The sequence below is a fragment of the Mixophyes fleayi genome, chromosome 2 (genome assembly GCF_038048845.1).
Source record: "Mixophyes fleayi isolate aMixFle1 chromosome 2, aMixFle1.hap1, whole genome shotgun sequence".
NCBI lineage: Eukaryota > Metazoa > Chordata > Amphibia > Anura > Limnodynastidae > Mixophyes > Mixophyes fleayi.
The window spans coordinates 189,855,684-189,882,918 of record NC_134403.1 but is presented as its reverse complement, the minus strand read 5'-3'; the positions used below and the strand labels follow the sequence as shown (position 1 = coordinate 189,882,918).

The following is a 27,235-nucleotide window of genomic DNA, read 5'->3' as shown; positions in this document are numbered from 1 at the left end:
GTTTTTAAAGGTTCTGTTATATGTAGACTTGATGTAGTAACAGGAGTCTGTTGTTTTCCCAGCTTCATTGTCTTGGCTATTTTGTTGTCATCTTGCCATGCTTATAAATCTAAGCTTTTAATTGTTTTAATGTCTGTGCATAGTCTTATTTCCACTTTGGAGTCTTGTAAAACAAATGTTAGCATGTATTTCTATTGAATTTTACCACTATTTTAGATTCTGATGAATACATAAATATAAATACATAAACATGAATACATGGTTTAAACATTATTCCTTTTTTTAAAGTGACAATCATTAACATTGTATTACTTCTAATTCATGTTTAAACATCTATATTTTAAGCATAAAGTTGTTGTAATTTGGTTGGAAGAAGAAATAAAACACAATACATGTTTATATGTAAACTGTTAAGACAAGAAAAAAAGTAATTTTATTGAAAGGGTGTGTTGTTTTTTTTGTTTGTTGTTTTTTTCCTGTTACACTACTCCTCAGCCTTAACCACTTTTCTCTGTTGCAAACAAGAGGTACAAAATTGGTGCTGTGTATATAGTAGAGATGGTCACTGACCCCCGTGTTTTGGTTTTGGATTTGGTTTTGGATCTGGATTACCGTCGTGTTTTGGTTTTGGTTTTGCAAAACCGCCATTGCGTGTTTTGGTTTTGGTTTTGTTTGGTTTTGTTTTGCTATTTTTTTTGAAAATCCATGTTTTTGGGCCTAAATTAACCCAATTTAGTGCTCCAACTGTTTTAGAGACAAGTAATCTAATTGTTGAGGTAATAAATCATCCAAAAAAACAGTTTAATTCTTCGTTGGTAGGCCTATTCTACACACAAAACAGATTGTCTTCCTCTCCATCTATGCATATTGGCAATGCAGCCATCGTCTTTGAATGTATATTACACCCTACACTTATAGTTAAATATGTAAAGAAATGGAAAAAGCCAGTTTGGTTTCTGTCTCTCAAGGCCCCCCTCCACTTGTATAAAATACCAAAAAATTCAGCCATTATAGACTGTACAATATTAATTGACATGGAAAAAGCCAGTTTGGTTTCTGTCTCTCTAGGCCCCCCTCCACTTGTATAAAATACCCAAAAATTCAGCCATTATAGACTGTACAATATTATGAAAAATGGACAAAGCCAGTTTAGGGTCACTCTGTCTATGACACCCTACCCTTAAGGATAAATTGCCCTAACAGCAGCCTTTCAAGATGGTATGTGATATGGAAATGCCACAAGTCCCTTTCCTCTTTGGGGGTAGATTGCACCCTACACTTACATAGAAAGTTTTAAAAAGATGTTATCGGCATCATCTTCAGCTTAATCTTCACCCTCATCAGTGTGTACGTCATCATCACAGACTATCAATTCATCGCCGCTTGAATCCGCCATTAGAGAACAGTCAGTGCTTGGATGTCTTGGATGGTGAAGGCCTTCCTCGTGGAAGATGTAGTTCATTTTTATAAACATCATTTTCTCCACATTTTTGGGAAGTAACCTTCTACGGCGATCACTGACTAAGTTCCCTGCTGTGCTGAACACTCGTTCAGAGTACACACTGGAGGGTGGGCAGCTTAGGTATTGCAAAGCAAGTTTGTACATGGGTTTCCAAATGGCCTGCTTTTCTTCCCAGTAAGGAAAGGGATTGTCTGACATTTCCATATCAACTACCTCTTGAAAGTAATCCTCCACCATCCTTTGCATGTTTATACTCATATTGGATGGAGTTATGGGCAAAGTGACACATTTTTTTGAAAAATCCTTCAAACCAGCCCAGATGGTAAATTGTTCTGGTCTGCCGCCTGTGTCTTCCCTGCTTCTTTTTTGGAAATTAAATTTTTTACGAGCAACAGCTTGAGAAAGTGAAGGAGGACACGTCGTCAAGCCGAGGCCCAGTTCAGCGGCCAACTTGCTGAGCAATAGCTCCTTGCAAAAGTTCACATCTCGCTCATTTACAAGTAAAGACTCAATGTAGGTTTTAAACCTTGGATCAAGCACAGTGGCCAAAACGTACTGATCCGAGTTCAAGATCTTAATAACTCGAGGATCATTGTGAAGCGAATTAAGTACTTGATCGACAAGGCCAACATACTTTGCTGAATTGCTTGCTTTCAGCTCCTCCTTCATTTTCTCAAGCTGCTTTTCCAATAGTCTAATTAAAGGAATGACTTGGCTCAAACTAGCAGAGTCTGCACTGACCTCACATGTCACAACTTCAAATGGTTTCAGCACCTTGCACAGCACTGAAAGGATTCCCCACTGTGCAAGAGTGAAATACATCCCCCCCTCCTTTCCCAATGTCATGACTTGTGCAATATGCTTGGATGGCTTTGCGCTGTTCCTCCATCCTCTGAAGCATGTACAGGGTGGAATTCCACCGAGTTACCACCTCTTGCTTAAGTTGGTGGCAGGGCAAGTTAAACTGCTCTTGGAGCTGCTGTAATCTCCTACATGCTGTGGCTGAATGCCTGAAATGGCCTGAAATTTTACGGGCCACCGAAAGCATCTCCTGCACCTCACGGTTATTTCGTAGGAAGCTCTGCACTACCAAGTTGATGGTGTGAGCAAAACAGGGAATATGTTGGAAATCACCCAGCTGTAATGCTCGCACTATATTGTTGGCATTATCTGAAATGACATACCCTGGGGAGAGTCCGAGTGGTATAAGCCATGCATCAATCACATCTCTCAGTTTGCGTAACAAATTGTCAGCCGTATGCCTGTTAGTGAAGCCGGTGATACAAAGAGTGGCCTGCCTGTGACAAATGTTACGTAGTGGTGTACATGCTGCTGCTGTTCCTGCTGGTGAAGGTGAATGACCAACCCAGTGGGCTGTCACAGTCATATAGTCTTTGGTTTGGCCACTTCCACTTGTCCACATATCTGTGGTTAAGTGAACAGTGGGCAGAATGGCATTTTTCAGCGCAATCTCTACATTTTTACACACTTTTTGGTATAGTTGTGGAATAGCTTTACGGGAGAAATGGTGTCGCGATGGAATTCTGTAACGCGGACACAAAACCTCAATTAACTGTGAAAAACCAGCTGCGTTTATTGTGGAGATTGGACGCAGATCTAACACTAACATTGCAGCCATGGCGTCTGTGATTCGCTTGGCGACTGGGTGACTGCTGTCATATTTGCTTCCCCTCGCAAATGATTGTTTCACAGTTAATTGCTGAAATGTAGGACTGCTCATTTTATTAACCTGCCTCTGGGATGACGATTCACCCCCAACAGCAGCAGCAGCAGGACTAACGCTTTCTTCAGAGGAATCAATAATAGTGCCGGAGTCATCCAGCCTTAAGTGGGATGCCGGGCTAACTCCGAGCGCTACTGAGGATATTGATGAGGATGGTGTGGTGGGTGTATTTTGTAGCCGTCGGTATGTCGGTGAGCGGAGGGTCTTAGCTGATGAGGGAGTGCTTGTATTCTTTTGGGAAGAACTTTCAGCTTTTCCCAACACTTTGCCATGAACTCTCGTTAAATGGCGTAACATAGACGAGGTTCCAAGATGGTTAAGGTCCCTCCCTCGACTGACTGTGGCTTGACATACACTACAAATGGCTATACAATTGTTGTCTGGATTTGGGTAGAAATAATTCCACACATAAGAAGTGGATTTTTTTGTTTTATGCCCAGGCATGACAATGGCCTTTTTCTTGTCACGTGCCAGAACTGCTGCCACTGGTGCAGGACTTACACAAACAACCTCATCCTCATCAACATCCTCATTAGCGCCCTCGTCGCCTACACAAATCTCCCCCTCATCCTCTTCTAATTCCAAAGTGGCATCCTCAATTTGGGTATCACCGGCTACACTCGGGCTATTAAGGCACACATCAGCAGAATGCTCACGATTAGACATCCCACTGTTGGATGGACTCTCCACAGGGATTGTTGTCATTTGTGAATCAGAGCAAATATTCTCCTGTAATGCCTCACTGTTATCTTGCAGCTCGGCTTTGACGCGTAACAGTAGTTGTGCACCAATTGTAGGCTGGGTAACTTTTTGGGATCTGCCACCAATAGCCAAAGGTGAAGGCCTCATTCTCTCTTTGCCACTGCGTGTGTAGAATGGCATGCTTGCAATTTTTTTTTTTATCGTCACTTAACTTTTGCTCAGTTACACTTCTTTTTCGCTTCAATACAGTAATTTTTTTTTTGGTTTTTGTTTTTTGCACTAATTTGAAAACACTCTGTTGTTTGACATCGCCTTGGCCAGATGACGTACTGGGAACACTAACATCAGGACTGGTGACAGAACCTGGTTGCTCATTCAGATCATATGTGGACTTCTTTGAATCCATTCTGAGCGCAAACCACTGGGGAGTGCTAAAAATTATTTAGTAGATTCTGCTGACAGATATGACTTTTGACAGCCAGAAATATTAATGCACAATTAGGGAGGACACCTCAAAAGCACTGAGGAGTGCTAAAAATTATTTAGTAGATACTGCTGACAGATATGACTTTTGACAGCCAGAAATATTAATGCACAATTATGGGGGACACCCCAAAAGCGCTGGGGAGTGCCAAATATGAAGAAAAAATAATAAACCTCTATCCTCCTCTCTGCACTAGCGATTTTGGTTAGAGCAATTGCCAGAACAATATTGTATTCTCTGTCCCTGTTCTAATTAGCCTATGACTACACCCTGCTCTCTCCCTCTGTCAAATGGCGATGGATTGCTTTGGAGGCGTGTATTGATAAAGTTGAAGTATCGCGAGAACCGAGCCCCGAGATCCGACGACGTCACAATGACGTTCGGCCTCGATTTGGATTCGGAATGGGCGGGAGAGTACCGAGCTGCTCAGCTCGGTACTCGGATACCCAAAGTTCGGGTGGGTTCGGTTCTCGGAGAACCGGACCCGCCCATCTCTAGTATATAGTCTCTGTAACAGTCAGAAACATGAGATCTACTATGTGGACAAAAGTATTTGGACTCTTGACCATTACACCAACAGGGACTGTAATGACTGTATTTAAATACATATACTTTAATATGGAGTTGGTCCTCCTTTTGCAGCGATAACAGGTTCCATTCTTCTTGGAAGGCTTTCCAGAAGATGTTGGCGTGTTTCTGTGGGAATTTGTACCCATTCATGCTGTAGAGCATTTATGGCACTGATGTTGGACGAGAAGGTCTGGCTCACAATCTTCCAGTTTATCCCAAAGTTGTTCGATGGGGTTGAGGTCAGGGCTCTGTGCAGGCCAGTTCTTCCACACCGAACTCATCAAACCATGTCTTTGTAGTCCTTGCTTTGTGCACTGGGGCACAGTCATGTTGGAATAGAAAAGGGCCTTCTCTAAACTGCTGCCACAAAGTTGGAAGCATAGCTTTGTCAAAATGACTTGGTATGCTGAAGCATTAAGATTGCCCTTCACTGAAGATAAGAGGCATAGGCCAGACCCTGAAAAATAGCCCCATACCATTATCCCTCCTCCACCAGACTTCACAGTTAGCATAATGCAGTCAGGCAGGTAACGTTATCCTGGCATCCGCCAAACCCAGACTCGCCCTTCTGACTGCCAAACAGAAGTGTGATTCATCACTCCACAGAACACATTTACACTACTCCACAGTCCAGTGTTTGTGTGCTTTACAGCACTCCATCCAACGCTTGGCATTGGTCTTGGTGATGTGAGGCTTGCATGTAGCTGCTCAGCCATGGAAATCCATTCCATTAAGCTCCCGCCGCACAGTTTTTGTGGTTACATTAATGCCAGTGGAAGTTTGGAACTCTTAAGCTATGGAATCTGCAAAGCAATGGTGACTTTTATGCACCATGCGCCTCAGCAGTCGTTGACCTTGCTTTGTAATATTACGTGGTCTTCCACTTTGTGACTGAGATGCTGTAGTTTCTAAAAATTTACAATTTCTAATAATATCACTTGTAGTTGACCGTGGAATATTCAGCAGGGATGAAATTTCACGAACCATCTTATTGCAAAGGTGGCATCACAGTACCACGCTTGAAGTCACTGAGCTCTTCAGAACGACCCATTTTGTATAACAAATGTTTGCAAATGGAGACTGCATGGCTAGGTGCTTATACACTTCAGGCAGAGGGTCTGATTGAAACACATAGGTCCTTAGACCCGATTGTATGTTTTGTTTTTTTCAGTAGGATTTACACCAGAGCTGTAGAGCCATTCATTCTAGCACTAGACATTTTAGTGCCCCGGGCAAGTTTGAATGCTTCACGTTTAATAAACAGACCTATTTCTCCCCCATCCAGCCCCAAAATCAAATTAATGGCATTCCCATTTAATAAACTGATATAATCCCCCCTACCCAACCTCGACATTGAATTAATAACCTTCGCATTTAATAAACAGTCCTGTTTCACCCTTCACCAGACCGACATTAAATTAATAGCATTCCCATTTAATACAAAGTCCTGTTTCCCCCACAAGCCCCAAACTGAAATTATTGGTTTACAAATTTCTTCCCACATATGGTAGAGCTTATTATTGCTAATCAACACATCGCCACCTTTTGTATATAGTATAGATTTATTTTCTATAACGAGTTAGTGTTTTTTATAGTGTTAATGTAGCATATATCTATGTACTCCAAAGAAACCACCTCCCCCTTCTAACCCCCCCAAATATGGTATTTCCTTTTAGTGTTTGGTGTATGTTAAAGAGAGACCAGGAAAAGCGTGGTGCTTTTAAATTGCAGTTTAACCGCTGCTTATAGCAGGCAGTGTCACAGAATGTACTATGTGCCCTTTCGGGAAGAATTTTGTGGAGACATATATTTCTTCCAAACTCCATTCTTAACACTAACCTTATTTCTAAAGGTTTGCCATGTGATTTAAAATAACATTGCTTTATTGTTTTCTTAAAGTCTAGACAAGAGGGAGATTCAGACCTGATTATTCTGGCTTGATAATCAGACTGTAGATAAACAAAACAGATGTGAACAAACAATTGTATATTATACTAAAATAACATTAAAACAAAACTTCGCAATGGGTAAGTTACATTTATATTTACCACATCAGCCCTTTGCAGCAAGTTTTCTCATGCCTTGGATTCTGGTAGTGTTAAGCCAGATAGGTTTAGCAATATATGATGGGGAAATTGATAGTCTGAATAGTTGGTGGGCAACATGATATTCATCATAGTCCTAAAAAGAATCAATTTGTCCTGCAAAAGAGCTGTACATTAACTGTGGTCAGGGGGAGCGCACACAGGATTTTTAAGGGGGTTAAAGAGAGAGAGAGCTGCTGCGCATGCGACCGCGCATGCGCAGCAGCTCCATTTCGGCGGCACTGTATTGTACAGCACCCGCGGCGCTGTCAAAGACAGCACTGCTGCGAACGCTTCCTTGACAACGCCGCAGCTGCTGTACAGTACAATGCCGTTATGTAGGGGCACTGTTTACCCCCGTTCGCGGAGGGGAGGGGTTTCTGGAGAACCAGAAACCCCCCCTCCCTCCGTGCGCCCCTGGTGGTGAAGCATCAGTTTACATTATAAGATCAGAGAAGCATCATTAAGTGTGTGTGTGTGCAGCCCAAACAGTAGGCTAACTTAAGCTGGGTACACAGTACAGAAAATGACTGTCGTTTGTAAAATCGTTACAGACATCAAGTCCCGATGAGCATGCCGATTCACATGTAAATCTACATGATTTACAGTCAGATCTGTGATCTTCATCTGTCATAACCATCTGCTGAAAAGATTGTGACTCTGCTCTGCATATACACTTCCACATTTGCCCGACATCGTTCCATCATTGATGGTGGTTTTTAGTCCGTTTATAAGTTCAAATCAAATGATATGATGTGCTTTTGTACGATAAAACATGTTTGTAAGAGCATAAACACTAATGTGATATTGGACCGAATAGTCGTTTATCGTGCGTTTGGCACAATAATTGGTTGAAAAACCTGTAGTGTGTGTGTGGCCAGCTGTACTGCTGGCTAGCTAAGCTTGTGTTCAGGTGTCTCTTCCGATCACAGACTAACTTGCTAAATAGATAGTTAGGAGCAAAGGAAAAAAAGGAGCAAATTTGCTCCTGGACAAAGCATGTTGCAATGCACTTGACTAATTTATTTTTACACTGCAGTTTAGAGTTGAGCTAAGACATATACCCCCTCCCAACTCTAAATCTTTCCACAGGTTTTAAATTTGCCCTCCCGTCAGAGCAATGCACAAATTTGCTCATATTTTGCTCCTATCTCTAAAGGAAGCCCTATGAATGCACTGTGCTCGCTGTGATAGCAGTGCTGGTAACAAAGGAAATGACTTGGATCGTATTATACCACTGGTCCACGAGTTACCCACCTCTGTTTAAAAGCAGTGTAATGCAATGCTCCTTTTGCATATAGTACAAGTAATATTTATATGGAAGATGCATTAGAAAGATGACCCTGGTTGCAATCGGTTACCTTACATTTATGCACACTGTACAACGTTTATGGTGTGAAGTTGTGATGTGCTTATTTTGTCAGGGTGTCATGTAACCTGCTCGTTATGAAATATTAAGAACCTCATTGGTTTTATTTTTGTGCAGAGTGTTTAAAGGGAGGTGCTCTGAAAAATGTTCTCAAGATATTTGCGTCATGCTGTTACTGTAGTAGTATGACTGCGCAGGGTCCTGGAAGTACGTTTTTGCTGTAATAAGCATTCAGAGCCAAAAGGCTGTCCTTGTATAACCTGGCTACACAGTGCTTGGAGCTGGCAACAGCAGTGTCAAGCTAATGCTGCATGAAAGAAGTCAACAAATCTCTAAGCACGGATACATAATCTTCTCCTATGTGAAAACTAAACCGGTGTCTTGGCAGTGTGCGGCTTGACGGTAGAAAGACTTGCGTGCTTACACATTCATTTATTCTTGAATCGGACATCGCTTCAGCAACATTGCTGACTCCTTTAAATTTGACAGAACAATGTTTGAATCCAACTAAATTAGATTGATCTCCAGCACACTATAATCTGACCTAAATAGCTATTATAAGACTGTTTTTGTGATCTGGCCGTAGGAATACCATTTTAGAAGTTCACACAGTAGTAATTGGAGGCCCGTTGTAGGAATTCCATTGAGAGGTGCGTAACCTGTTCAGGACCCCAGTTGGACATCCAGGAATGGCTCCTTTAAAAGATTTTGACCTAGCTTTAATAAATAAGCCGCATTTACAAAGCTGTGGCCCACAGAGAAAAAGGGGGGGGGGGGGGGTGACAATGTGTTGTATTCTGCATGTATCTCATATGTGGTGCAGACACTGTGTGACCAGCCTACTTTGTGCGGAGGAGGAGGTCACATGATATGGAGACTAGTTACTCCAGAGAATGCGGCTGAACTTGACCTTGTGTTTTGCCTGATTTGTGACCCGCCGAGCGTTATCAGCTGCCATAGCTTATAATAAGAGTTGTGACCATGGTTTAAGAAAAAAAACGATTGGCAGAGTCATATTTATTTATCTATCATTTTTGACTTGTGGTTTCACTGGCATTTTAACTAAATTTCCATTTTTTTTTTTTAATAAATTCCTAGTTTGGATGTATTTCTTGTCAGAATGAAGTACGTTGGTTCTGAAGCGTGAAATCCTAAACAATAGATGCATTCGTTAATTTATGGATACTGATGAATATCGCATGTATCTCGGCTGGTGCATCCTATTGAAAATTCAATTTTGAGCTTGTTTTATTTATTTGTGTGTCTATAAAGGAATAGTTTGACAGGTAACAAATTTAAATTGTGAACATTTTTGCTTGCTAAAAAGTCTAAGTAATTAGTCTCTTGTGTCTGCAAATCTATTAAGGTTTCAATACTTGTGTTTTGTATTGTATATTGTACCAATGCAACTGTTTTATTCGTGTAACAAGAGATGTGAAACATTTCAGTTGCAGGATAGTTAGGTACACCCCAGTATAGTAAAGTGTCAGGTTAAAAGGTAAAGGTATAAAAAAAAATAAAAAAAAATGAAAGCCATTATCCATGTGACTATTTCTTATCAGCTTGAATAAGTAGATCAGGATAATTATAATTAATAGGTCAAGTGAAACAACACAAAAAATCTGCGGGGCTGTTAAGCAACATTCCGTTTCCATTATTGTAATGCAGCCAAAGGAACTTTGAGTGAAGACACCATACGAGTCTTCCTGCAACAGATCGCAGCTGCCATGCGGATATTACACAGCAAGGGCATTATCCACAGGGACCTGAAGCCACAAAACATACTTCTCTCCTATGCCACTCGGAAAAAGATGACTTTTAGTGGCATCCGGATAAAAATTGGTGAGTCGTAAAGCAAATATAGGCTTGATTAACAACTTGTGATGCCATTTCTAAAGTAATCACTCAAATCTAAATTACAAGTTAGGTAATGTGATAGTGATTGGATATATTCACAGAAACTCGTCAAAATGGAAGATGTGTGAGCTAATGCCATGATCATAGTGGTGGAAATACATTTATTTATTTATTTATTTTTGGGGGAGGGGGGGGGGGTAAGGCTACCTTTCCCAATAGAGATGGACATTTTGTGGGCTAAAACAAGTCCATAATATCAGTTGTTCATAGTAAATTTATTGGCTGCATACTTATGTCTACTAAGCACACAAAATACATTATGTCGCATCTCTGAATCGCTTTATAATCTCTAATACTCCTTGTGTACACAATAATCTGTGATGCTCTGGAAAACAGTGAATATATTGTGGCAAGATCATACTACATTTCTAAGAGCAAACTGCTGGTATATGCTACATAAACAATATTTGTTGTAATTAGGCTGCCTAGTAGTAATGGTCACCCTCTTACTTTGACGTGCTGGCTAGGAGAATTGTGGGAAATATTAGCTAGATTGTGCGATTTATGCTTTGAAAACCTGAAAACAAAAATCCGTACTCCCCAAACAATGTCACGTCCACTGTTTTGCATAACAACACCTGATTCCTAATAGATAGAAATTCCTCAAGATTAAGTAGAATCAGGTTTTTCTGTTGTGTTTGCTTTTTCTTCAGTCTGTAATCATTTCTATTCCATTAATAAACTGCCCTCAAGACAGCTATTTTAGTTCTGAAGCCAACAGCTAATTTTAGTATGTCCCTATGGCTTGATAATTTTGCATTTAGCTCTGTGTTTTTATTGTGATCTTTTTCATGTATTTGCTGTACATGCAAGATATTTTGTGATACTTTTTTTAATTTTATTTTTTTTATTATTATTTATTTCTCAGCGGACTTTGGCTTTGCCCGTTACTTGCAAAGCAACATGATGGCTGCTACGCTATGTGGATCACCAATGTACATGGTGAGTGAAATTCATCAATCCGTTTAATGTATTTTATACAAAACACTGTTTTAAATCTTAAGATAAAAGGATGATTGTGTTTATTTTCTCCTATCCTCCAAGAATGGGCGTAACACACTCACAGACCCAAGTAACCTATATGTTTAGGCTTGTATTGCATGATGCGTAGCGACTATAGTGTGATTCTATAGCAAAAAGAGGAACTTCTAGTTAGTTTGCACCATTTAATTTCATGAACAAGACTACAATTATATAATGTTGGCGAACCACTAAGGGAGCGTGGAGAATTACTTGCTGTTTAGCACTTGTTAAAACTGCATAGAAAAGTCAAATAACAAAAAATGCGATCTATGCAGCTTAGGAGAAGGCAAAGATTACCGCTGTAGGAAAATCCTATTTGGCAATTCAAGGGACAGTCACAACATTGTCTTGGCCTGTGTTTGTTTTACCATTTCAGTCTGCTAACGTCAGTGTCGGGATGAAAACACTGTGACATGTAATACTGTCCTAGAGGACTGTGTGAGCTGTGTGATTAGTGTCGCTATGACCTGCCACTCTTGTGATAATGGGTTTACTCGCATACAAGATTGATTGCTGAATTCCCAGAATCCGGTTATCAAAGAACACAGAGTTCATATATAGATATATTGGTTTAATATTTTATAAACAATTTGTTCTGGGAGAACAGAAACACTCCTTACGGTCACTAAACATGCATGAAAGGCATAGGTCAGGCTGACTTCTCCCTATATTTTGAGAGGACTGTTCATCACAGGTTGATACCTTCTAAATCCATGAGCGTTTGAAGGAAAAACAGCTTTGGATTTATATCTGTTTCACAATCCCATTACTTTGCTGTAGGGCACACGATGTCCCACACTTGTCCATAATATTTAAATACCATGATTTTTATAAGTTCTTTTGTGGTAAAAAGGAAAGGGATGCACCACTCTTTGCCTCCAATAATCATCCTGATCCTCTTTCCCACATGATTTCCAAAATCTATTCCATAATGTTGTATTAAACCAGTAGCTCTTTCCTCTTACACACTTTAACGGGAAAGCAGCTCTGAAACTTGCTGGTATATATATTTTAGATTTAAAATATATTCCACTGTTTGTAAAATACTGGCACCAGCTATACATTGTTATCTTGACGTGTGTTTTGCAACTGGTGTCGTGGTATACGTGAGATGGACCTGTCCAGTATTTCTGGAAATCCACCATTGACATAATCACCTGAGCTACTTGAAGCAAAACATCTAATGATCTTTCATTGTTTTCTAAACTACTAGACTTATTGTTGGGCAGCATGGTGGCTAAGTGGTTAGCTCTTCTGCCTTAAAGCACTGGGGTCATGAGTTCAATTCCCGACCATGTCCTTATTTGTGAGGAGTTTGTGTGTTCTCTCTGTGTTTGCATGGGTTTCCTCCGGGTGCTCCGGTTTCCTCCCACACTCCAAAAAACATACTGGTAGGTTAATTGGCTGCTAACAAATTGACCCCTGTCTGTCCTGTCCTGTCTGTCTGTGTTAGGGAATTTAGACTGTAAGCCCCAATGGGGCAGGTACTGATGTGAGTGAGTTCTTTATAATTGTTCTCCTAGAATTCAGATCTTGTACATTACTCTAACAAAGATAGTTTCTCTTAGGTACTGGGGTCACTCTGCCTCTTCAATACATGAAGAGATTTTAGATCTTTGTTCCATTATATGCATAAACAAATTTATTTTTTATATTTAGTTAATTTTAATTGTTTGCATTTTATCCTCTTTTGGTGCTGTTTTTTATTACCTGCTATTTTTTGGAGGTTTTATTTTGGTTAAGTTCCCTTTATTTCCTATTGTGTTGCAAATAGGCTTAGTTTCTCTTCAGTGTGTTTTATAAATGAGTTCTACATATACAAACCTTAGAGTTTTTTCAGCAATTGGTGTTTCAGCTTCTTGAAAAGTAGACGTACAAAAAGTTAACATTGCGAAAACCTTAAAATTAAAGAGAATATCTGGCCTAAAGGAAAGAAAATGGAAAATCAATGTTCTGGACAAGCACATGACTCTTTAAATTGATTTTTATAGGGGTATTCAATTGTCGGTGGGATTGCCGAAAATCCCGCGGTCAATGATTACCGATATTACGGAAAAACATGTAATACGGTAATTTACTCGCTGGATTTCAGCTCGCAGCTCCCTGAGCCGCGAGCTGAAATCCAGCTAGAAATTACCGTATTACATGTATTAGTTTTTCCGCAGCGGAATTTTTGGCGATCCCGCCGACAATTGAATATGCCCCTTAGGGGGGTATTCAATTGACAGCGCGATTGCCGAAATTCCCGCGGTCAATGATTACCGATATTACGGAAAAACATGTAATACAGTAATTTACTCGCTGGATTTCAGCTCGCAGCTCCATGAGCCGCGAGCTGAAATCCAGCTAGAAATTACCGTATTACATGTATTAGTTTTTCCGCGGCGGGATTTTCGGCGGTCCCGCCGACAATTGGGTATTCAATTGACGGCGGGATCGCCGCAAAGCCCGCGCTCGGAAAATATTAACGTTAATACGGTAATATCTCGCTGGATTTCGGCGCTGCGAGCTGAAATCCAGCGAGTAAATTACCGTATTAACAGTATTTACGCGCAATATTACCGTATTAACGGTAATATTTTTCGCGCGCGGGCTTTGCGGCGATCCCGCCGTCAATTGAATACCCCCCTTAGTGTCTGGTATTTACTTTTGTATGTTGGAATGTAAATTGTGTATCTGATGAATACTGCTTCCTTGTGTTTAATTCAATGACTATCCAGGTTTTCTGTTTTATAAATAGATAAAAGATAGGTAGAGGGCTCATTTCATGGACAATAATGAGCATTTCAGTAAAACATGCATTCTGGGAATAAAATCTAAACCAATCTGGAAGCATCTGATATGAAAGTTTTATGTCTGAAAGAAAATGCTTGTTACTATATGATGCCGTTTCTTCTGGTGCAGTATCATTCCTCAACAAAACTACTTATGTACCTTTTTTTTCCTTATTACAACGTTTTAATGCGATTTGCTCTTTGGACCCTTTAGCCTCACAGACAAGGTATAGATTTACGCATTAGACTGTAAAGTTATTTTTTGCCTGCAAGCATTGTGAAATAGTTATGCAGTGCGTTTGCCTGTATAAACATTTAGTGTAAATCCGTTACATGATCTTTGCCAGTTCTCTGACACTCTTAAATGAAATGTGTAATGCAAATCACTACAGATATGATTTAGAAGAAAAACTTTGAAAAACTTTGACGACTTTACTAGTTTCTAAAGATGTTGCTGCATTAAGCCAATTGCTTTCTGAATAACAGCAGAGTGTCTGCTTTGCTTTCCAGGCTCCGGAGGTTATCATGTCACAACACTATGATGCAAAGGCAGATCTATGGAGCATAGGCACTGTCATTTATCAGTGTCTAGTTGGCAAGCCTCCTTTCCAGGTAACCACTGTCTTCCTATGGCTACATTTATTTTCAGTGAGTGTAAAGGCTAATTGAATTCTCCCCCTAAAGTTTAATGTATCTCTATAATCAGTGTTTTGAAAGCATAAAGTGTATTATGTAAAACCTTTCTATTGTTGAGATCAGAGCTTTGTATAATTTGAGAATATTTTGTGTTCCGGCCTTACAGGAGCCTGTGATGCACATCTTAACGGAATCTTATTTAGCAGAAACCCGTGTTTTAAAATCTGTCATTCTGTTTTATATAGTTTGTGACACAATTTAACAGGACATCATAGAATTATTAGAAGGAATAAGCAGTTAACAGAGATACTTATCATTCAACACCTTTGTACAGCGGACCATTGAGTCATAATATACCTCCCCACCATATTCTGTTCAATGGATTTTTCTGCTTACACCACTGTGTCAGATTTCTCACCTTTCAAAGATATCACTGAATATACTCAACTGCCAAATACTTGTCAACTGAGGTCATGATGATTGAGTTTCCCGTTAAATTATATCCAGTAATGCATGCAGTCTAATACTAATAAGCTTTATTCCACCACATAGTCTAACATCTTATTGTAAGTATGATCTTATCTGTTCATCCCCAGATACTATTTTCAGCATCATCTAATATATTATTACCTGTGCTTTTTGTGTGGTGTGATTGCTTGTGCCAATTGTTTATCCATTTCTTTTGTGATAGGCAAATAGTCCTCAGGATTTGAGACTGTTTTACGAAAAGAATAAGAACCTAGTTCCCAGGTAATTTTAATACTTCACAAACGTTTTATAGTTTCAAGACCTTGTTACACCTCGCCAGATATTCTTAGTGACATTTAAGTGTAATCCGTTAAAGTATTTATTAATGCGGCCATAAAGCCAAAAACACTAGTTACCTTACATAAATTAACAATTAATAACATTCACTGTTGTAAAAGTTCCCTTATCTTGACAGAACTTTTATATAGTTTTCATTGTATTGACATTAGCTGTGCATGTGAGTGCAAGCTATTCTGTTCTCAATCACTACAAGATGATTTATCCTCTATATACGTCCATGTGCTGGTTCTGACTAGTTATGGTGTTTGTATGACTTATTACAGCATTCCTGCAGAAACCTCCTCTTATCTGTCAGACTTACTGCTGGGGCTACTTCAGAGAAACCAAAAAGACAGGCTTGATTTTGGTAAGTTTGGCAGTTACCATTGCTAATTTAAGACGGCATTTTATCACTGTGCAAGGTCATTAAGGCTCATTTATGAAATACTCTTTTGTGTTGCCGCACACCTGTTTTTGCACAAGTACACTTGTTTTACAGGTAAGAGCATAACTATACAGACCAGGAAGCCAGCATCTTTGGGAGTACAAATTGTTGCACTGTCTGAGTAGAGAATATAAGTGCTCTTACCATGAGCCATTCAATTCCTCAGAGTTGCCTTTATAAATGATTGCAACTATCATGCGCTCAATTGACTAATTTTTGTTTAATTAGATCTGTATCCATATATAAAAACAATAATAATGGCAATCATTAGCTAATTCTTGTTTGATGTAGTCTATATCTAATGTCAAGAATGACTAATAATATGGATTATCTGTACTTTGTCATTGCTTATATAAGATTGCTCTATATCATTAATCCTACCATATCGACAAAGAGTTTGAAACAAAAATGTGACTAAGACGTCAAATGCAAACTTATGGAATTGCAATTTGGTCACTGAAGTTCTCAGTTTATCAAAGACCAAATGAAAATACGTTCTAAAAGGCCTTCAAACTGATTGTTGTGACTTCCATCTAAATGTTCAGAAATTATAGGTCATTAGAAATACCTCAGATTAGCTCTCACCCCTATACTTTTAATGGAATGCATTTTGCAGCTTCCAGTTCAAAAGGTTTTTGGTTTTTTTAAACACACTTAAAGCAAGGTCATAAACATTAATATTTAAATACACAAGGGACGCAAGCACTAAAGACCATCCATATCTCCCTTCGCTCATGTTTAATTTAAGACTTAAACAGAGCAATATTTTAGGAGAAAGAAGTTTATATCAATGAAGGTCATGGACATGAAGCATTGATAGGTGGGACTTTGTGACCTCTTTTCTGTTTCCACAATGCTCAATTCGTAAGATGAAATGTGCTTGGTGTTCTAGTAAGAGCACTTGCTGGAAAGAGTTGCATTTTTTGTGGTCCATAAATGAGCCTTAGTTTCTTGTCCTTTAACAATTCAGAATACTTTTCAGTTTAACTTGAATTGGGATTTTTTAAGTAAACTAGACATAGCTGCTACTGTCCATCACTTGTGTAGTAAACCAGGCCCTAATGCAGCCCTTATTACCAGTGTAATAAGGGCTGCACGGTGGCTAAGTGGTTAACTCTTCTGCCTCACAGCGCTGGGGTCATGAGTTAAATTCCCGACCATGGCCTTATGACCATGTGTGGAGTTTGTATGTTCTCCCCGTGTTTGCGTGGGTTTCCTCCGGGTGCTCCGGTTTCCTCCCACACTCCAAAAACATTACTAGTAGGTTAATTGGCTGCTATCAAAAATTGACCCTAGTCTCTCTCTCTCTCTCTCTCTCTGTCTGTATCTGTGTGAATTAGGGAATTTAGACTGTTAGCTCCAATGGGGCAGGGACTGATGTGAGTGAATTCTCTGTACAGCGCTGCGGAATCAGTGGCGCTATATAAATAAATGGTGGTGATGATGATGTAATATAAGGTGTTACAGCCCTCTTCAAGTGGATTCTGATGTCAGTGATTGCAATGCATTCACACAAGTATATGTGTCGGGCTTTCTCACAAGCTTGACTAGCTAGTTAACAAAGTGTGTTGGGGCACTGAGGACACTGCCATCATGTGATCGTACCTTTTTTTTTTTTTTAGCAAAGGTGTTGTGTAGCTCCCTTGATGTACAACGGTCATTGACGAAACCCATTAACATTATGTTGATAATAAAAACAAATGTTGAGGGTCTGCTAGATGTATGTGCAGGCACATAGATATAAAGTGATGTAGCAGTAGTAATACTCTGGAATAAGCTGCTGGGGTACTTACATCACTTCCTTCTGTAACTCCTGTCCATTGTTCTCTGCTCACATCTGCCCCTGCTGTGCCTACTTCCTCTCACACATGTCGTGGGGTTTGTGCCACTTGCTTATAGTTGGTCTCTGACAGCTGCCAATTAGAAACCAGGAGTGTTTACACAAAACCAGAAAAGTGAAGTGATAGTTCTATTGTCTCTCGGCCTCCCAAAAAGCAGTCTTGGTGTCTGTGAGCAGACAACTTGACCAACTTCTTTTCCGGATAATATTTGTCTCGTATTTTGGGGTCACCATGCTTAAAATATACCAAATTACCTTTCCCCCATAGAATTCCCTTCCTTATTAAACTTTATCTAGTACTCCCCGTGGGAAGCAGCATCTGTGATCATGTCTGTGTTTATAACGTTATCAACTTTATTGATAAACATATTAGATCAATTGTATTAATTTCTTTAAGCAATAATCTAAGTATTTAAAGGTTCTTAGTCATACAAGCTCCTCATTTTATGAGATGTAAACAGTGTGTAGCGTGCAGTAAGGTGCACAGATGTGTTGTCACTGATTGATCAGCTTGTAGCATGCAAAAAACATGGATACAATGGGCAGCACGCGGTGGCGTAGTGGTTAGCACTTCTGCCTCACAGCACTGGGGTCATGAGTTCAATTCCCGACCATGGCCTTATCTGTGCGGAGTTTGTATGTTTTTGCCGCATTTGCGTGGGTTTCCTCCCACAATCCAAAAACATACTAATAGGTTAATTGGCTGCTATCACATTGACCCTAGTCTCTGTGTGTGTGTGTGTGTTAAAGAATTTAGACTGCAAGCTCCAATGGGGCAGGGGCTGATGTGAGTGAGTTCTCTGTACAGCGCTGCGGAATTTAGTGGTGGTATAAAAATAAATGATGATGGAGTATATTCCAGTGACCCTGTAGCACATAGAGAGCAAGTGTAGCGGAGTACACACAAATGACAATATTGGCGCATTCAATAGCACTGGCGCACATTTTCAGACCCCCACTGGACTTAACCAGGAAATCCAGCAAGATGATGTCCAGGTCGTGGCCAGTGTAGTAGTTTCCCTCTGTGAAAGTAGCAGAGTGCTTAGCTGGTATAAAAACACTGCAGATGGAAATGTGGCTATAGGTGTGCTGCTGTGGGGGACACTGGACAGAGGAGTTGAAGAGACACGAATGGGTGCTATACTTCCTAGTATAGTACTGGAGTGGGAGTCTCGTTGTTGGACACAATTGATACCCAGGCGCTTGAGGAGTGTACTGGAGGTTAGTGTTAGCACTTGATACAGGTGTTATGTCCTCTCTAGCCTGAGGAACCCAGCTGGGTTCTGTTACTGATTCTAATTGGGAATGCCAGCAATTGTTGGCCTGCTGAGTGTTTGATGCAGACCAGTGATACCTAAGACTTTGAGTACTGACAGGTGTCTGGCAATCCACCATATTCAGTGGGTCCAGACATTTCCAGGAGCCAAGGAAGTCTGTCTGTGTTAAATAGAATAAAAAAAAGGGGTTGGTTATCTACCTCAAGGGTCAATGAGCGCCTAACCATTTCCAATCACAAGCTGTCTGGGTTGGTCATCGGCAGTAGTTGCAGAGACCCAAAACTGTTCTGCATTGAGTTATCTTTTAAGAAACTCAAAGCGTTGAGTAATTAAGCACAGACTGAATGCTATTAGTCAATAAACTTTGACCTGATATTACATTGCTGCTGTTTTGGAACCTTTGCCATTTATATAGGGAAATATCGTCTCACTGAACATTGTGTAACATCGTTTTAGTCTTGCCTAGTGACAAATGTCCAATTTCTAATCTTTCTGTTGTTCTGTTCACCACCAAATGATCTTCCTATTTATCTATCTTTTCTGCCTAATTTGTATCAGTGTGCCAGTAGCAGTAACTCTCAAGTGTCAAGTACAAGTGTAGTTAAATTACCTTAATAGCTTGTCATGCACACAACAGTATCTTATCTAACTTGACTTAATGGTATATATGCTGTAATATTAACCTAAACTGGTTGTAGATTTTCAGTTACAGTTTGTGAGCATTAATAAGCAGCTAGATTTCCTGTTCATTTGTGACAGACCAAAAGCAAACCTGTTTTCACAAATGCCGTTGAACTGTTCTCTTGATAGGAGCGTGTAGTCTGAATAAGCAATGAAGAGCAAAGTGTTATTGGTGCATTGTCTCATGAGAGCATTCTGTTCCCAAGATTCAGGGGCGTTGTAGGCTGATCAACATAGTTGATGTTGCAATTGTCTCATGACAAAAGACCAGAGTGCTAAGCGTGCAGCCCTCACCCCACATATACACACCTCATCTTCACCCCTATACATGGAGTTAATTATTACTCAGTCTGTAAGTCTGCCAAGACTTGAGGAGCCAAATCAATTGTTCGTTTACATAGCTGAAAATATAATTATTTTGCTAAAAAGGCAAAATGCATTTTACAGTATTGCATTCCAGAACCACAAAATGTTTTCATTGTTTAATTGTAATTATTACCATCTTTAATATTGCACATGCACATGGTAATTAAAACAGACATTTGGTTCGTGTCCAATTATGTTTTATTTTTTTGGAAATAGATTGTCATTTTGGTCTTTGTTTCACATGCTAATTATAGTGTGCTTGTGTTTTAATTGTTTAGCTACATATTATCGTCTGCTGCTTGCTATTTTAGGCTCTTCTCTGTTTGCGTCGAGACCTAAAATAGAAATGATCACAAAAAGATATGTTGTAACATACACAAATGTAGCCGTTAATTTCCTATACAGCAGCATCAAATATGCAGTTTGGCAAATGTCGTCTTGTGGCCTTTCAGAAAGGAAATTTGATGTTCATAATAAAAAATAATCGAGAACTGACAATATACATGCCAACATTTTGGGTTCAGTTTCCTTTTAAAGCTTTAGACTTTTGTTTTTTTCAAACTTGCATCTGTGTAAATAAACTTCTCTTAACAGACTTTCTGTGATCTAGAATGCTTCATTAAACTTGCAGGCTTTCCTGCCTATGCCTGATCTAACAATCTTCTTAAATATGGCAACTGACATCCAAACAGATTAACATACAGGACAGAAGCATGCCTGCAAGCAATGCCAAATGGGTATGGCCAAATTTGTGCCTCTTTGTTTTCTTACCTGCCTCACCCACACCCCTTTCCACCCAAACCACTCCCATTTACAATGAGACCACACCCTTTTTATTGCTGGAAAATTTGGACTGCCTTGCGACAATCAGGACTGTTGGGAGGATTATGCACATGTAGTTTAATTTAAACACATTATTGCAGATAACGTTATTTATTTTGGGTTCTGTAATAGAGTTTTCAATATATAATATTGCTCAAAAACCAGTTTATTTGCTCTTAAGGTTCCGAGGAATTACTGAAACTTGTATTTGTGAATGTTACTAAGCAGAAGCTATATATTGCACTTAAGATGTCTCTAATAATTAATTAAATGTCCCTCCCCCTCCCCAGCAGAGAAAGTGTAAATTTAGAAGTGTGGTGTGAAAAATGTACTTGAATGGCTAGGGGGTGCCGCTTACTCCCCAAAGCTTTAGGGAATTTTGATAGGTTTAAATGAATGTTCGCCTTAATTTTAGATGCTTTTTAATACAATTTAGTAAAATACAAAGACATAGTGATGCGAAGCTATCCACTCTGTTTATCAACATCTATTTATATAGCAAAGTCCTCATATAGACACTTGTGATAAATACCTTATTCATTCAGTTGCATGTGATTTATATTTCTGGTCGTGGTGAACAGTCTCTTATGCAAAAAAATATTCTCTTTCTAGCTAGGAGCTGTAAAAACCCTTTAGCTTTCCTAAATAAGGGTGGAAAACACTAAATATGTGTCAATAATTTTGGGTTTCAGAAACAAAAATTAAGCATTCTGAAATGCAGTGTTTGTTTTTGTTTCCTACAGAGGGCTTTTTCACCCACCCTTTCCTCGATCAGGTGTCTACAGTGAAAAAATGTGAGTACATACCAAGGAGTATTTTCAGTGTAACTATTGATATGTCTTTTGGGTAGCTTTATGACTGCCATGTGTGTGCGCTAGCAGATATGTTTGCACTGTTGGCTTGTGCCAGCTACTAATAGAATGATGAGTTACCTACTGTTAAGTAGATGCCAATTTTTAAGGTGTTTGATAGGGTAGAGCAGCTTTCTGTTATTTATCTCTTGCACATACCCAGTTTGTAGTGGGTAGGAGTAGAACAACCTATAGCCAGTGTGATCATCAGACTGTCAAAAGCAATGTAGAGTATTTCTGGATATGTGTGTGTGCTGATCTTAGTGGTGACGGTAACCTGTCCACTCTTATGTGATGACTTGTGGAAGGGGAATGGAGACCAACAGAAATCCACTGACTGAGAGTATTAGAAAGAACAGGGTACCCCAGCAGCACCATATAGTACAAAGTACCGATGTTAGGTTCTTGTCAAGCAGGTACAAGAAGATTGTGATGTCGAATGCATCTTTTGTATTAAACAAAGTTCATACATCAAACTTGTTTCAACACTCACGTGGCAGCAATTTAGGTCAATTTATTCACGGCCTGTGTTAAAAGTAGAAATGCAGAGAAACCTTCTCAAGGTCATTTTAAGTCATTTGTAAAAGATTCTAAATTAGACCTCAACAAATAGTCGTCATTTATAGGCAAGCCTGCAATTTGAACCCAAATTATAAAAGTGAAGTTGTCTCAAGCACAGTACTATTCAAATGGTGATGCATGTTTGCTATAATAGCTTGGAGCTATTACAGGAAAATGTAATTTGCAAACATGAAATTCTTCGAATTTTGCAGGTAGATAGTGAATGCACATGTTTTGTACACTGGTGGAATGGCAGTGTGTGTCTGTTACCTACCAGATTGTACGCTCCCTTGAGCAGGGCCATCTCTCCTCATGTTTCCTTCACTTCTAACTCTGTTCTCCAGCCACCTCTCCCCCCACCCCTCTGGGGGTCTCCCCATCATCCGCGCCCTTCCTCTTGGGCTGCGGCGCCTGCGGGTCTTTCCTCCCCCCTCTCTCTAGCTGTGCTTATTGTTTACTGTACCGTGCCGTCACACCTTGTATTGTTATTGTTTGTCCCTGGACGGCGCTACGGACACCTAGTGGCGCCCTATAAATAAAAATTAATAATAATAATACCAAAATGTTGTGTGCTTTATTGATGTCTTGCATGGTTACAAAGTTAGTGCGGTTAAATAAATGCAAAAGTCCATTAAGCTCAACCTTTTTTTTATAAATTCTAGAAGTATTGATCAAGAAGAAAACCAAACAAAACCAACAGAAGCATCTGTTTGTTCAAGCTCACTGTGGAAAGGGGAGGGGGGGGGGTGTTATTTGCTGAACCAACACATCAGACTAAGTTCCTGGGTCAAGTCACCAAACTGCTTACATTGGTCATCATAACTACTGATACCAAAACTTGTGCGATAGGCAAGCAAACCATTTTTAAAGTCACCCGGTGAAGCTATTTCTAGTTAACCTACAAATTCCATAATCTAGTTACCCTCTCTGAGACCATTTCACCACAAAGAAAGGAATTATTCATTTTTCCAATTGCAGTTGAAGCCTCACCTTGAATATTTGTCAACATTAATTAAATTAACCCTAAAGCTGGCCACACACTGGCCAAATTGAAGGCTAATATTTTGATTACCCTTCACATGTATGGCTAAATTGGACAAGATTCACCTGTTTGGTCCCTCTGGCCTATCACCAGGATAAATTCTGGCTCCATTGCTGTCTATTTTTTTATTTTTAAGTTTTTGGTTTTTTTTTATCCCCAAGTCTGAGGCAAATGGAAAAATTAGCTAATTTATTCTTGAACCTAAAGGCTCCTTTCTACACCAACTTCTTAGACATTTATTACACTCCCTAATCCCCTGCTGTCTTACAGGATCAACATGTGAAACAGGAAGTACTTCAGAAAATATTACATTGAAGGTTCTTTCCTTTAATATTACAGCCGAATTCCCTCAAATCCTTTTTGAGGACATTTAATCTCCATCTAACTTTTTGGACCAATAGTTGCTGGGTCTTGACCAGCCATTCACAACATTTTATCTGCCTGATCACCCATGAGACTTCAACCTGTTTTGGCTTTCACTGTCTTGGTCTACAAGAGTCCCCTACTACCAGCACCTGTATGGCCTTTACTGCACTCCAGTCCTTCACCTGGCTGTTAGTTCAGTAGTAGTCTTGTTGGAACAAGATACTTCCTCTTAACATCACCAACATTACCCAATCTGGCTATTTGTTAAGGTGTGTCAAATAGATACTAACCTCCTAGACACACTTCAATCGCTACTTCCTACTGCTACCCAGCTACTTACCTCAGGGTCTGCTTTTCCAACTTCAGTGGCACCAACCAGTGCCTGCTAAGTGAACAGCAAACTAGTCTCCAAGTTTCTGCGGACCACGGTGATGCTAGGTGTTTTGAGAACTCCAGAATATAGGCTTCCAAAAGAGCATCTTGCCCACGTCCTAAACTTTCATATTCGTCTCTGAACAGTTCCATAAAGAATAGAATTTTGCACTTTATAAATAGGCCTTTGGCATCCTCTCTTTCTGTTGCTGGCAGTTTACACCCATAGAGCTGAACCTGTATGCTGATGTTTAAAGCAATGGATTCATTCAGAACTTTGCTTTTAATTCATGCACTCAACATCTCCCAACTATTGTAATTCCCTCCTTACTAGTCTTCCCAAAATCAGACTCCAGCCCCTACAATCTATTTTGCATGCAGCAGCTACATTGACTATCCTTGCAAATCGTTTTTCGTCTGCTGAGTCACTCTGTCAGTCTCTACATTGGTTGCCTGTATTTCAACAAATCCAATATAAAATTCTTCTACTAACATACAAGGCCATCAACAAAATTGCACCGACGTACATCTCCTCACTTGTCTCGAAATATATCCCAACTCGACACTTCCATTCTGCACAAGATCTGGTCTCTTTCACTCTCATCACTTCCTCCCATTCTTGGTTTCAGGACTGAATTCTCTCCCTTGCACAGTAAGACTTTCCTCTAGCCTTCAAACCTTCAAGCGTTCTCTGAAAACCCACCTCTTCAGTCAAACTTATAATATTCCTCTACCACCCTCTTAATCTCCCTAGGTTACCCTATTATCACCCACTACACTACAAACACAGGACAACAACCCTCTTACCAACATAGTTATGCGACTGAGCTTACAGCCCACTAAATACTTTGTAACCGTTGTATTCTAGCTGGACAAATATTCATTATAATGCAGCACTTACCCTTGTCAATCAAACCATTGTCCCATAGATTGTAAGCTTGCGAGCAGGGCCCTCTTAACTCTCTGTATGTATGTATTACCCAGTATTTTTATTACTGTGTTTTCCCAATTGTAAAGCACTACGGAATCTGCTGGCGCTATATAAATAAATGTTGATGATATACAGCTGATTTTTACTATATGAAAAATGTTAAATAATTCCCCACCCCTGACGTGTGTGCTCGAGTGTTACATTTGTTTTTGGACTCTTTTAATTGTTGGCAGTGTATTGTAAATATATCCGTGTTGTATCCCTAGCCTGTCCTGTCCCAGTGCCTACTTACTCGGGGTCAAGTATTTCGGGCAGCTCCTGTGGAAGCTCACCATCCTGTCGATTTGCCTCCCCTCCTGTAAGTATGTGCTAATGACTGCATGTCTAACACTGAAGAGCACAGCCAATATTTACAGAAGATATTTATAATTTTAAAAATTATATAAATGTGGTCCCTTTTCAATAGCTAGAAAATGAAAAAAAAAACCTGCAAGCTTTCAGCAATATTGTCTACAAGCATATGACAAACGAGGGGCTTTAGAGCCCCAAAAGTTTTAAATATAAGAGAGTGAATATTCCACCAGTAGCATCAGGTTGCAAGAGGCAAAGTTTAGTGCAGTTTTGCCTTTAAAACCTTAATTTGGAATTTTGTGAAACCTCTTTTACTGCTTGTTTAATGCATCTACTTTAATGCTACTTGGAATCATGTGACACTTTAAAACAAAGTGCACATTAGATCCATTTTATTTTATTCCATCCCTAGTGTACTTCATAGAACAGTGTATTTTCTGGCATCAAAATGTGTAAAACATATATTTTGATGATAATGTGCTTTGAAATTATTTAAATGAAAAATGCAAGACAACACTGGCAGAAATGGCAGTTGCCCATGGTTCACGCAATATGTATGTAATACCTACAGCTAAATGTTGTATGTAGTATGTAGACAAAGCAATGCATGTGTCTTTATAAACATAACACAAACAGCATGACGCCTACTGTTTTGGTGGTGTGGAGAGCACTCTTACTTAAAGTGAACTTCCACACAGTGGGAGCATACATTTGGTTTGCTGGACCAATACGTAAGCTATTAATTTGCTAGGAATTGCCTGACTCGTGTTCATGAGGCCTGACTTGTATTCATATGGTACTGGTTCTTATCAAATTCTCATATTGGGTCAGTCCACAAAATAGCTGTCACCATTGTGTGTAGTCGACAGGTCCAGTTTATATACCAAACTTATAACTGCTATCCAGCACTGACGGCACCGCTGCAGGCTCTGCACTTGGGCTAGCCACTGTCGGTAAGCTGGTGTGTTTATGGATTTTGACTGAGTTCCTGGGTTCCAGCTTACCTGTGCTCCCCTGCGCGCCTTCTGTGTCTTTTTAAATTGTGTTATTGATAGCATATTATAATATGATAATCAGCCATAGTCGGAGGAGTGTTAAGAATTTAGAACCTGGGAACTGTGTGAAATGCTGTAAACCCAAGTGTCTACTGGCAGTGCTTGAGAGCATATCAGAGCCTTCAGCGGTAGTGGTCAGCAGAGGACTGTGATTTATAAGGCAAGTATGGCTAGTCTTCAGTAATAAAATTAGGTACACTTTAAAGATGGGTTGGATGGTTAATAAAATTAACATTATAAACCTGTTTAATACTAGTTGTAAAAATAAAATAGAATAAAAATAATTCAAAACGTTGCATTTCTGTCTTCGACAGTGGAAGAACTGCTGCTGGCGTAATAATAGCAACTGTAGTGAGACCAGTTTGCTGAGGGGATGGGGGGGGGGGGCATCTGGAGAGATGGAACAACAAAGATGAGAAGAGGTGTGCCTGCTTTATTATTGGCTGAGAGTTCAGTTGTGCGCTGACCTCTGGCAACCAATCACACTTCAGGGAAAACTAATGGAGCATTTTTGGGTAATAAAAGCATTGGTTCAGTTTCCTGACTGACACACCTCTTCCTCTCCTTGCTGCACCACCTCTCCATTATAGTAATGTGCAGCCAAAAAGAAGCGCTGAGGCATTTTGATCTGTAAAACGCACAACTTGAGAAACAAGACCTCTGACATAAGAGGGAGTTAATTTGGTTGTACAGACATTCAATT

At 39.7% G+C, this 27,235-nt stretch overlaps 1 protein-coding gene across 1 annotated transcript in view; it reads left to right on the top strand.

The window, feature by feature from the left end:
• The window catches only part of ULK2 (unc-51 like autophagy activating kinase 2), a 92,830-nt gene that overhangs the window by 32,872 nt on the left and 32,723 nt on the right, over positions 1–27,235 (top strand). The window contains exons 6-12 of the mRNA XM_075195160.1: positions 10,084–10,257; positions 11,201–11,274; positions 14,640–14,741; positions 15,457–15,515; positions 15,857–15,939; positions 21,747–21,797; positions 25,393–25,484. Coding sequence (XP_075051261.1) covers positions 10,084–10,257; positions 11,201–11,274; positions 14,640–14,741; positions 15,457–15,515; positions 15,857–15,939; positions 21,747–21,797; positions 25,393–25,484 — 635 coding nt within the window. The remainder of the gene's footprint in view (positions 1–10,083; positions 10,258–11,200; positions 11,275–14,639; positions 14,742–15,456; positions 15,516–15,856; positions 15,940–21,746; positions 21,798–25,392; positions 25,485–27,235) is intronic.